Genomic DNA, 12,912 nt, shown 5'->3' on the forward strand with positions numbered 1-12,912 from the left:
TTCCAAGCTGCTGTGGGACCATCTGCGACCAGGAATCAAATTAGGTACTTGAAGGAAAATCCTAAACGAGAAGCCTACAGGCCAGGAAAGATGTGAAGTTTGCAGTGTACCTGATCTGAAAGCGATTTGGCTGTGGTTTAGTGCGATTTGGTGAAGGCTCTGTATAAGAGGATGGATGTGCTCTGAAGTAATGGCTTTCATTTGAACAAGCTTCACCATAAATTTTGAATCTTTGGTCGTCGTGGGTTTAGAAAATAAAAAGGTGTCAAACCGCTAATTTCTGTGTATAGTTTATATCCCTTGCTGTTGCCAGAGACACTGTGTTGGATTTATCCAGCTTACAGGAGTCAATGAAGAGTCTCTATGCCATCTATCTCAAGCTCAGTAGAAATTACCCCAAGTATCCTGTCTCTTCTCATTTGCAGTCAAACCATCCGTAACACAGGGGATGTTTTATAAGAACCGGCTACCTGGGTTGTGTCTATGAAGCACAAGTTGTTGCCACTGGGAAAGGAGCTATTGATTTTAGCAGCTTGAAAGTGCTTAGCAGACAGTCTGGCTGCATAATGTGGGAAAGAAGAAGGGGAGGAGGGGCTATGAAGAGGTGTAAGGCTTTAAGGGGAGATTAAGTTCAGATGATTGATCTGTATTTTAAATTAGAAGTATCTGTTTCTTGTCTCAAGGGTGAAGAGACTCATCTGCCCTAGCTTGTCAGAAGATGCTTAAGTGACAGCCCGAATAGACCACACCATGGAGAAGACCGATGGTATGGAAGCTACAGGATGTTTGTTTGCTCATTTGTTTCTTGAAAAGAAACCCAACCAAGGCCTGAAGTAATTTCCTTACCAGAAATACTGTAAATAACCTGTTTTCTATAGATAGGTGGCAGAGCCAGGAGATGGAAAATGCATCATTCATGTATTATGCAGACTTCCTAAACCGCAGCAAAAACATGGTCACAGCTCTCAGTTCAGCATGCATTTGTCCTCCTGTCCTCTGCGGTGTGTCGGACAGATCTCTGCTCCCACCATAGAATCATAGAACGGTTTGGGTTGGAAAGGACCTTAAGGACCATGCAGTTCCAACCCCCTGCCATGGGCAGGGATGCCTCACCCAGGCCATGTCACCCAAGGCTCTGTCCATCCAGGCTTTGCTCTTGTGCTGTATTTACCCTACGTGATGTTTTCCCTCTGTTGTTCCTCTGACTCTCAAGTGCTGCTTCCCATCAGAAAGGCGCCTGCATCTCAGTGATGCTCTGTGCCGAGCAGCACCAAAGCCCTGCCGAATTCTCCTGGTCCCCATGCAGCTGCTGCACCAGGACGGAGACAGAACCCCATGAAACCTGGTTTCCCCTGGCTGAGCTGCTCCTCATGCTCCCAGCACACAGCTCCTTTACTCAGAGGTGCAAACCAGCCCAAACCACTGTGATTTGAGAGACTTGCCGGATAAAAAGCAAGCAATAACACAGGGGTTTAACTATTTAGACCCCCCAAATTTGGGAGCTGTGAACTAATACAGGCTGGATGCAATGATATGAAGTTGTATTAAGCCAGGAGCTGTGCTGCTGGAGCTGTGTGCTTGCCTGCAGCGGTTGCATGGACACTGTCACGCATTCCATGGTGATTTTCCTCAATTAAAAGCTGTGCTGGGTGCCATGCAGCCGGTCACCTTGGGAAGCACGTGTTTCGCATGGATGCAGCTCTTTAAAGCAGCCCTGGCTGGCACTGTCTGCATCCAGCCTCTGCCCGGTGCTGTATCCATCATTCCCAAGGAATAATTTGTGACCTGGTGTTTGCAGATGAAGCAATGCAATGATTTTCCTGCTTGCTGTGCACTACTTAGGAAAGTGAAACCCAAACCAAAAAGCCTTGAAAGATGCAGTTGTCACAGCCTGTTTCCACCTTCTGTTTTTGAGCTGGGTGTATTATACATCAGGCGGCTTTTTATCCTTACACAGACACGTAGCTCTGTCTGCAAATCCTGCTGTTTGCTTAATTGCCAATTAGAGCTGTGATTTCAGCAACATTCCAGCTTCTTCAGTGCGACAATTACCTGGTTCACCTCTAGAAAACCGGATCGTACCTTTGAGTGTGTTGTTTGAGCTTCACCCCGAGCCTCCACCTGCCTGAAATGGAGATGAAAAAGCCATAAAACTCTAAACATTTACTTTTTAGCTCATTTTTTTACTGTCGTCAAAATTCACCATCTCTCTGTTTTTGGGTTGTTTCAGCAGCCAGCCAGGCACCCAAACCCGATGGGGAGAAGGAGCAGCCCCGCAGCCTCCCTTACTCCGTGGAGACGCCGTATGGCTTTCACTTGGACCTGGACTTCCTGAAGTACGTGGACGACATCGAGAAAGGGAATACCATCAGGAGGGTCCACATCCACCGCAAAGCCAAGCAGCCGAAATTCAGCACCCTGCCCCGAAACTTCAGCCTGCCCGAGAACGGCTCCCGGGGATGCGCGTCTGCCCCCAGCAAGAGCTGGACCGCCGCCTCCTTCCCACAGCGAAAGGCATCACTGGGGGCAGAGGAAACCCTCCATCTCCTCCTGCCCAGCGAGGGAGCCCTGCCTGCACCCGATGAGCCCAGTTACCGGAGGAAAGCCCTTCTGGCAGAGACGCGGCGGCAGGCGGAGATGGGGATGCAGGAGGGCGAGCTCCAGAGCCGGCCGCAGCTCCTGCGAGCCTCCAGCATGCCCACTGCACTGCTGCCCAGCCAGCCAGGGGAGCCCAGGCTGCTCTCGCCCCTCCAGCCACCTCTCCAGCACTGCAATGAGCAGAGCAGCTCCGAAGGCACATTTCACACTGTGCCACGTTCACCTGGCTCTGACAGCACCGTGTTAAATCTCCCGCTGGGAATGACCTTGGAGCGGGATGTCTCCTTGGGGCAGCCCGGTGGAGGCAGCCCGGGGCTGGTGCAGATGCAGCCCCCGTGGCAGCATCCTGCGGCATCACCGCAGCTGCAGGTGGTGATGGAGAGTGGAGGTGAGGAGGGCGATGCTGCCGATGGCAGCGGTCGCTCCGCCTTGGCTGGGGGTGAAGCAGCATCACCCACTGCCCTGCAGCTCGCAGAGGAGAACACGAACCCTGGGGAAGGGGAGTTGAGTGTGAGTGAAGTCACTCTGAGCGTGCTGAAGAAGGCTGAGGAGGGAAGTGTTTTGGCTGGAGAGAGCACGGAGAGCTGTGGTCCTCAGCCTTGTGATGCTGGAGATGTCGGTGTGGTTGCTGCGCTGAAGCAGCAGATTGCTGCTCTGGAGGAACAGCTGGGCAAGAAGAAAGAAGAGCTCGAGCAGGTCAGGGCAGTGCTGCAGCAGCAGGATCATGAGATCAAGGAGAAGGAGAAGAGCATTCAGTTACTGACCAGCTCCAAAGCTCAGCTGGAGGAGAAGCTGAGCCGCAAAAACACCACAGAGGCCGAGCCACCATCCAGGCGGAGCGGTGGGGCTTTGCAGTGCTCCGATGCTGCAGTGAACACCGACCTCTCGCAGGTAACTGTGGCCAAGCAAGCCCATGATAAAGGCATCAATGTCAATATCCCAGTCTCCACTAGATCCATAGGATGCAGCATCCACAGAGCAGACAACATGAACATGCAGGCGATGGAGCTGGGTGCTTGGAGAGATCAGGGACTGGCAGACACTTACACCAGTGTCAGTGGAGAGGGACGTTGTGGTGAAGCCACCATTGAGGCTGGACCTCGTGCACCGTGCTTCACCCTGCTGCAGATTGATGAGCACCTCGGTGATGACAATCAAAACCACAGGAATAACTATGATACCCAGAGTCTCGCTGCTCACGCCGGGGCTGCAGAAAGCTATCGAGGAGCAAGAATGGGCTCAAAGGCAGGTGAAAACAAGGCCGGCTTTGGAGAAGATAAACCTCGGGATGGGCTGGAAGAGGAAGATTCCCCGGATCACGAGGATCTCCCTGCTGTTGATCCCATTGGCCAATATGTAAAAAAGATCCAGGAGCTGTTGCAGGAGCAGTGGCTGTGTTTGGAGCATGGCTACCCCGAGCTGGCGAGCGCTATTAAGCAGCCGGCTTCCAAGCTCAGCTCCATCCAGAACCAATTGGTTAATTCCTTAAACTCATTGCTGTCTGCCTACTCCACGCGAGGGCCTGCGGACAAGGAGAATTCGAACACACACTATCAACAGTTGGGTAAATAATAGTGACATAGGTTTCAACGTGTACAGGCCAAATCTCTTCCTATTTATTCAAGTGTTGAGCAGGGGTGATGCTGTGATATAATTAATATCAGCCTGATCAGAAGTAGCCTCTCCAAAACATGTGTGAGAAAGGGAAATCTCTGCACATCATAAGCTATGTGATCTTAAAATAAGCGAACAAAATGATGTAGGAGCTGATAAGGCTGTGGCTCAGTTACACACAGGATCAGCTTCCAAAAGTGGCCGTTCTTGTGGCCACTTCCATCAAACAACCATTCTTCTCAATTGGATTAGATTTGTAAGAATGTGGGACTCCTGCTCGTATGGGGTAAATCAACCTAGGCTTCACCAGAACCAAAACCAATCCAAGCTATACGAGCTGGGAAAAGACCTGCTCCCATTCATCCAAAGTAATTTTAGCTTATATGATGATGAGAATCCAAAACCAAAGGCTGCCTGTTCATCGCTGAGTGTGGAGGGCCTTGAAGATAGATGTGACCTATTACTTATAAGCAATATATAGTGAGACTATTCAAAGTCAGATGGAAAGACATCCATGTAGTATTATAGGAGATGTATCAAGGAGATTTCCCATACTTTAGTATATTGGAAAACATAAAAAAGAAAACATTATTACAAAAGTAAAACCTACTTATATTCGTAGGATACATACATAATTCCCAGTCACTTCCTTCATATTCCCTGTCACTTGGAGATGCTTCAAACCCATATTTTAAAGGTGGGAGGGCAGGTTCAGATTGTGGCCAGGTGCATCCGTAGCTTTGCAAGACACAGGAAGAATCTCATAAGATGAAGTAAGATGCTTATGGTTATGATTTGTAGTTTGTCACTAGAGGTAGGGAATAATTACCGATAATTATGGCACATCTGCTTAATTAATCTATGAATATTTTGTATTTTGCTAGAAACTTCTCCAACCACAAGTCTTAAATCCATCATGAAAAAGAAAGGTTATGGTTTCCATGCGGGGGGCAATGGGACCAAAAAGAACCTTCAGTTTGTTGGGGTAAATGGTGGGTAAGCATCCGTCCAGAAGCTAAAACTGCCTTTTGACATGTAATGTCCTCTGTATCGCTGAAGAAGTCATTCTTCTTTTCCCCTCTTTCCCTCTGCAAACCTCTTGATTAAAAGGCCATTTCTCCCTTCTTTAACCCAGCACTGATAACCTGTAAGCAACCCTGTAGAAACGATGTTGGTGTTTTCAGAGCAGCGAGGGACACCCTGGGGATTGACACTCTCTGCACACCCATCTTGTGGGGCCTCATCCAAAACCCAGCTGGGTCCATGGGAAGTTTCCCAGTGCCTTTGGTGGGTTTTGGAGGAGGTCAGCATTGCCTGGATGGACACGCTGCCACTAACCGCTGCCTCCACGCTCCAGTGACAGCCAACACAGCTTGGTTCAGGGGCCTAGAAAAGACTATTTCAGTAAAGAAGGAATTACCTCGGGGTGAAGGAGATCTGTAGTTTAGGTTGTGCTCCAACACCCAGTTCCCTGTGTATCCAGTGTCCAACACTCCTTTGCCTTTGTGCTACCTATCTACAACAGCGTGTGCTGTAGGTACATCTCTAAGAGCAGCATTGGCACATATACTGAGGAGCACATGTGCTGGCCTGAAGAGGGCAGGACATATTTCACTGTCCCTTCACTGTGCAAACAGCTATGTGTGCAAGTTTGGATGCTGGTTCCTGCTGATACACGCTTCTTTGACTTCCCAGCTCAATGGCTACTGCCCTTGGGTTCATCAGGTATTGCTCATGTTGTGTAGAGCTTCTTCCAAAAGTCACTGAAACTGGCACAACTTGTAGCGAGTAGAGGAATCTCGTCCAGTTTGGGATCCCTTGGAGTGAAATATTGGGTCTCATGGAAGATGTTATTGTCATTAACACATTTGGACAACCAGAAGAGAGGTCTCTCTAGCGGGGCTGCTCAAATGGTGGACTGAAGTCTGTGCTGGAGCTGCAAGCACAGTTTTTGACCAGCAGTCTATGTTTTCTATGGCTTCCCATCAGCGTGCCGGCAGCTCCCAGCAAGGAGAAGGCACACAGCCCTTGCCTGGCCATGCTGGAGCTTGTGCAATGGACATCCCTCCAAACCAACTGAGTAGTCCCTGAAGTAACCTTGCCTGCTGCTGATTAACTGCTTCTATCATGCTCCTGCTGGCTTAAGAAGGCAATAAAAGACTAACCCCAAGTTTGGCTGTGGCTCTAATCCTCTAACTTGTGCATCGCTCCTGGCTTCATCCAAGGCCCATTGGAGTCAGTGGGTGTCTTCAATGAGTCTTGGTCAGGCCCTGTGGTTGCGGATGGGGAAGGAGTGAATAACATGTGGTGTCCTCAAATAGCTATGAAACGACTTCAAGCGAAGACACGAGTTGTGAAGACAGCCCCTCGGAATGCGACGTGGAGAGTGAGACAGAGAGAAGAGCTGAGGACTTGGAGCCCACGCAGGAGAAAGCTGGAGGTGAAACCAAAGAGGTTTCATCCGGGACCTCCTCGCAGGAGAGATGTGAGGACCGTGACCTGCAGGAGCCATTGGCAGAAGCAGAACCTTGCACTGAGCACAAGGATAACAGGTAATCAAAACCAGACAGTGATTGTGCTCTCCATCATGGTCCTGCAGCCACAGGATGCACGGCGCTGCATTCACTCGCTCCTACAGGCTGGGGTCAGGGCTGCATCTGCTGGGTGGAAAGGCAGCTGCTGACCTGTAGACAAGGGAAGAAGCTTTAAAGAGCTAAATACTTTTTGAGTTACTACAGAATCTAATGGGGATTGATTCAGGCACCACGCATCACTGTGGAAAAGATGAAGTGAGTCATATTTGGTGAGAATTAGCTCATTTCTCCCCTCTCATGTTAAAGCTTCACAGTAAAGTTCTTTGCAGATTCAGGAATAAGGGTTTTTTTCCACTTGAACTTGTATTGAAGTTGACCATACAGATCTGAGGCTCTGGACTTAAACACTGGTTTAAGTGCTTAACTTTGTACCTAAAATCTGCATCGAGTCAATGGGACAACCTGTGTCCATAAGTTAAGCGCTTAAAGAAGAGTTGAACATACGCTGTTCTAAACTGCATGTTCTCCTTCCTGCTTCCCTGCCTCCCGCGAGTTCTGTCCCATGATGGATTTACCAAAGTATTTTCCCTGTAGGTGCAAACCCTCTGAAGATTTCCTTGCTGACTGCCAGCTGCTCAGCAAGCACCTCTCCGAAATCAGCACCACAAGTGACAAGCATCTGGTATGGATATTTTTCAATCCCATTTCAGATGTGGCTCCCACATTTAATGGATAGGATAATCCTGATGGCACTTTGCAGGCTGTGCCCTGCCGTGCCTGGAGAGCTTTGTGAGGAGAGGGGGATGAAACGGCCTCTGAGTCAGTTTTAGAATAGCCAAAAAGAAAGGAAAAGGGGGGAAAAGAAAGGGAATGGATGCTTTCTGTGCTTACTCATTGGAGTTACCACAGGAAATTCCTTTCCCCCTTAAGCTATAGCAGCAATCACAAACCCACAAGCTAAACCCTGGCTGGGCAATGCCAGAGCAGAGGGTGAAGCAGTGCAGGGTGAGGAGATGGGGCTGGTGTTCCGGGTGAGTACCCCAGGGTAACACCGCGACCTCGGTGTTCGCAGCGGCACGTCCTGAGCTCCATCAGCCAGGAGTGGTTCCGGGTGTCGAGCCGCAAGTCCTCCAGCCCCGAGGTGCTCGCAGCCTATCTCAAGGCACTGGGAGCCATCGACCCGCAGCTCCTGGAGGTGGTGGTGAACCTGGCCGACAGGAACGGCAACACGGCTCTTCACTACAGCGTGTCCCACTCCAACTTCCCCATAGCAGAGCTCCTGCTGGACACAGGTAGGAGCAGCCACTGCTCAGCCATGGCTTTTGTGCGTATGGAAGTTACTTCATGTTGTGCCAGCAGGCACAGTCTCACAGGGGATGACCACGGTGTGCAGAGCCAGGTCCATCAACAGTCCCAGCCACGGCAAGCAGTGAATGAGGTCCAGGGTCCTTCCAGGAGCAAAAGGAGATGGGACAGAGGTGGGGCTGGGGACCAACTACAACCTGCTTGCAAGGGGGTCATCCAGTAGAGAAGCATGGTGCCAATGTCCATCCAGGAGACAAATGTAGGTCCACAGTCCGCCCAAGGGACAAGTGTAGGGACGAGGTCCATTCAAGATACAACAAGCATGGGGACAAGGTCAACCAGGCAGACAAGGCTGATCTGTCGATCAGCCATGGGTGAGGGTCTCAGCTGAAGCTCCTCAGGTACATTAAGGCTCATTGGTGCCCTCAGGGCCCTGATATATGTGGGCTTTGCAGTTTGACTTCAGGGATGGTTCAGGGTCTTTGTGGCCAAGGGGAGTGGGGTGGCTCCGCAGCTTCTTGCAGCAGCAAATGCCACATCATGGAGCAGGAGGATCAGACCCCTGAGAGCGTAACAGCCCCCCAGTGCCACAGGAAAACTCCATGTTAACCTATTGAACTTCCAGCTCTTGTTGCAAAGGAAGAGAACGTCTCAGCTGAGCTTGTACGGGGGGAAATGTGCACGAGCCCTGACAGAATGGAGGCACTTTGGCCTTTTCTCATGGGCCACACAATCTGTTAAATGTTTGGGAAATGGCAGATTTCCATTCACATCTATAACCCGATTGTTGCCGCAGCCATGCAGGGAGCTGTGCCCGTTTGTCCCCTTCTGCTGCTGGGTGCCAGCAGTGGCCGGGTCCCGGGACAGGGCTGGACCCGAGCCCTCACCCATTAGACACAGCTCGTCCCTCGTGCTGAGCTGGAAATAGGCTCTTTGAGGTGAAAAGTGAGTGAAATGGGACCAGGATGGGTTCACACCTCCTGTTGGGTGATGGTCACCTTTCTGCTGCTCTCTTCCTGCAAGAGCTGAAGCAAACAGCCCACAGCACGTGCCCAAGGCAGTGGTTATCCCCCCTCCTTTTTCCTTTTGGTCATGGTCACCCAAGTTAATTGAATTGACCCCAGCAACTGTAATTAACTATAGCAATGCGTAACACCAAGAGCTGTTCAATGCTGGGCTCACAAGACTGGATGTTTAACACAGATAAACCTCAATCCTGTGTAATTATGGAAACTCCTGTTTCTGGGAACATAAGATGCCACAAATTTGTATCCATCTCCTTTTGCTCCCCCTTCCCTCCATTCATCATGGGCCTGATCGTTCCCCTCCATGGTGCATCCCCCAGGCGTGTGCCGCCTGGACCTGCAGAACCGTGCTGGCTACACCGCGGTGATGCTCACCCCGCTGGCGGCTGCTGAGACGGGCGAGGACATGGAGGTGGTGATGAAGCTGCTGAAGGAGGGAGATGTCAACCTGAGAGCGGCCCAGGTGCGTGTCCATGGGTCTGCTTCCCTTGAGCTCCAAGCGTGGGATCGTGCCATGGGTGGAGGGCAGCCAGCCTGCAGCGGGTAAAAGCATCCGCAGAGTGACTCCTGCTGAGCTCGTGGCCTCTTGTATCACAGCGCTCACTGTGTGATGCCAATTCAGGCTGCGGCAGCATCATGTCCCCATAGAGACCTTGGGGGGTGGTGGTGGTGGGATGTAATTCACGTTCCTCACGCTGAGTGTCTCAGGCTGAGGCTCAGCAGTAGACACTGGGTTGGAGTTGTTGCTTCCCACAAGTTACAAAAGCAACCTCAGCTGAACTGCAGCATGGCCACCAACCAGCAGCTCCCTGCGAGGGGACGTGAGGGCTGGGTGAATGAAGAGGCTAAAGGAAGGCAGAAAGTTTGGGAAAACATCTTTTCTGACCTAAGAAATCAGAGGCAATGCAGGGAAGAGCGGTGCATGGGGGACCCTGTGTACAAGATCCCCGGGATCGCTGGTGAGCTCTCCTTTCATCACTCAGAGACAGTTTGGTCTCGGGGATGACAAGGACCTCATCCAGCTCCTCTAGCAAACAGCTGGAAAAGATGGTCTAGACCCAAGTTGGACTGCACAGGAGGGTTGGGGCACCCACATTTGGGGGCTGCTGGGAGCCAGGAAGTTTGGCCATGATGCTGCAAAGCCCCTCCTCATGGTAATGGTGCAAGTGAGCAGGTATCTCTTGCAATACTTGCTGAAGATCCCCAGTGTTATTTCGTATCAACATGCAATTATAGCATTAATTATTATACATGTAGTAGATATGTGTTTACCCTGGAGAAGAGAAGGCTCCTTAAGGGGAGACCTTATAACAGTCTTCCAGCACCTAAGGGGGGCCTGGAAGAAACCTGGAGAGGGGCTTTGGACAAGGGCCTGTAGGGACAGGACAAGGGGAATGGCTTGAACCTGCCAGAGGGGAGACTGAGATGAGCTCTTAGGCAGAAGCTCTTCCCTGTGAGGGTGCTGAGGCGCTGGCACAGGGTGCCCAGAGAAGCTGTGGCTGCCCCATCCCTGGCAGTGCTCAAGGCCAGGTTGGACACAGGGGCTTGGAGCAAGCTGCTCTAGTGGAAGGTGTCCCTGCCCGTGGCAGGGGTTGGAGCTGGGTGAGCTTTAAGGTCCCTTCCAACACAAACCATTCTAGGACTCTGTGATTATTATTATTGTATCTAACTGAATGAGCAGAAGGGCTGCAGCAGGCTGGTGGCTCTGATGTGTTCATCCTTTCCTTGTGTGGCTGCAGGGAGGCCAGACCGCCCTGATGCTGGGGGTGAGCCACGAGCGGGACGACATGGTGCGAGCCCTGCTGTCCTGCCAGGCTGATGTCAACCTGCAGGACGAGGAGGGGACAACAGCCCTGATGGTGGCCTGTCGGCAGGGCAACACCGACATCGTCAGGCTCCTCTTGGCCCAGCCTGGCTGCCAGGTCGCACTGACAGACAAGGTGAGGCTGAGTCCCATACACAACCTCATCTAAACCAGGTAGGGAAAGCTCATGCAGGATAATAATTTGCAGGCAGTAATCCCTGAGTGGCTGTTTTTAAGGGCAGATGTACAGCTTTAGTCCACTTTCCAATCAGGAGACCACTTTTAGGGGAATACCCTGGTATTGGGGCTTGCTGTGGAGTGATGGGGTGGCTGCAGCAGCATCCTGTATCCCATCCAAACCCTGGGCAGAAGCACTGGGGGGAAGAGCCCAACCCAGTGTAAACCTAAAGAAATAGGTGAAATCCTGGACATCTGGAATCAGCAGAGCCTCACCTCCAAAACCTTAGCAGCAGCTAACTGTCCCCTGAGAGGTGAGAACGGATCCTTACCTGGGTGGATACACGGGATGGGATGCTGGTCTGGGAGCAGCATGGCCAGCCGGTGGAAACCTGCACGGGCACAATGCTGCATGTATAGTTATGCAATTATATTCTAATTAAACTACAGTTTGTTCTAAGACCTGTGGGGCAGCACAGGGACCAGGAGAAGGCACAGCTGGGATGTGTTTTGTGCGCTTGAGGTTAAGTCTCAAAACACCATGGGGATGTTCAAGGCCAGCTTGGATGGGGATTGGAGCAACCTGCTCTAGTGGAAGGTGTAAAAAGGTTGTAAAAAGCTTCTCTTTGTAATGAAGAAGTGGAGGTGATTGAGGATGGTTCTGGGGTGTGGGGGTGAGATGCAGGGTTCAGGTGTTAATGCCTCATCCTCCTCCCTCCCTGCAGGGCGGTAACTCAGCGCTGTCCCTGGCCCAGCGCGCTGCCCATGCGGACATCGCCGCCCTCCTGCGTGCCCACAGCGAGCAGAGCCCGTCCCTCTCTGTGTGACCCAGCAGGGAGAAGAAGCCAGGACAGGGAGTGGGGATCAAGCAGCTCCTTCTTGTCACAGCCCCACTGCTCGCCACGGCGGCCAAGGCCAATACAGCAGGTACAGGGCCATGAACCCTGCCAGTTATCTGCATACGCTCCCCGTGTCTAATTCTCCTCATTAAGCCAGCTTATACACCCTAATCTATGCACATTGCCACAAATGACTCCAAGCTCTCCTGCTCGCTCCTCCCTGTATATATTTGGCAGGTGAGCGACCTAAATGAAGGAGAAAAGCACATTAGAAGAGCAATACTTAGTCTTTTGTAACCTTAGATTACAGTTGTCCCTTTAATCGACTACTTAACTGCATCTCATTTAACTTGTAAGTTTGTGTCCTAATATTTATTATTAGCTCTTCTGTACGCAGTGGCAGGCAGTGATTATTCAGTATCTGTAACAACAAACACAAGCTGGATGGATTATGTAAAGTATAAAATCCTATTTATGTTTGCTTATGTGGGTCTGATGTAAGACTTAAAAATTAATGCTCTAGGAAAATATTTGAGCAGACCAGACCCAAACACACAGACATTGTTTTGCCTGTGTTTGGAATTACCATATGGCTCTTCTTTTTCCTAATTAAGTTGGAGCTAACGGGGAAGCGCAGCCCATTGACATGCACCGCGCATCGGCACACGCGATGCTCCGGCACAGCGGGGCGGATCAGGGTATCCCAGGCACGGCACTAGATCACAACACATTCCTGTCCCAGGATGTGTTGATGTCGTCCAAGAGTTTTGTGGGATGACTTTGCTGGCCGTTTGGGCAAGTATCTGCTCTCTGCTTCCCTTGTGCTCCACTTGCAGACACTCGAAGTACTCCCACGTAAAGCCGTGCTGTGATTTAGCTGCTGGAGTTGGCTGGTGCCAGGGACTCCTCCACCACAGTGTCAGTCCAGCATCACCTCTAATCATACATAGGGCAGGGGTTTTCTTTCTTCAATCCCTCCTCACAAAGGAGGGAGAGGAGGGCTCAGGCTCCACTTT

At 51.1% G+C, this 12,912-nt stretch overlaps 1 protein-coding gene across 1 annotated transcript; it reads left to right on the top strand.

The window, feature by feature from the left end:
- Nucleotides 1-750: 750 nt before the first annotated feature.
- KANK4 (KN motif and ankyrin repeat domains 4) lies at nucleotides 751-11,884 on the top strand (the record flags this gene model as incomplete). The annotated part of the gene is made up of 9 exons (XM_080623233.1): nucleotides 751-766; nucleotides 2,231-4,162; nucleotides 5,097-5,208; nucleotides 6,534-6,764; nucleotides 7,341-7,428; nucleotides 7,819-8,038; nucleotides 9,397-9,539; nucleotides 10,816-11,016; nucleotides 11,783-11,884. 9 exons carry the CDS (start codon nucleotides 751-753, stop codon nucleotides 11,882-11,884), a joined length of 3,045 nt encoding a protein of 1,014 aa, XP_080479359.1.
- Between the last annotated feature and the right edge of the window lie 1,028 nt (nucleotides 11,885-12,912).

The sequence above is a fragment of the Psittacula echo genome, assembly GCF_963264785.1.
Source record: "Psittacula echo genome assembly, chromosome: 7".
In the NCBI taxonomy this organism is placed as follows: Eukaryota; Metazoa; Chordata; class Aves; order Psittaciformes; family Psittacidae; genus Psittacula; species Psittacula echo.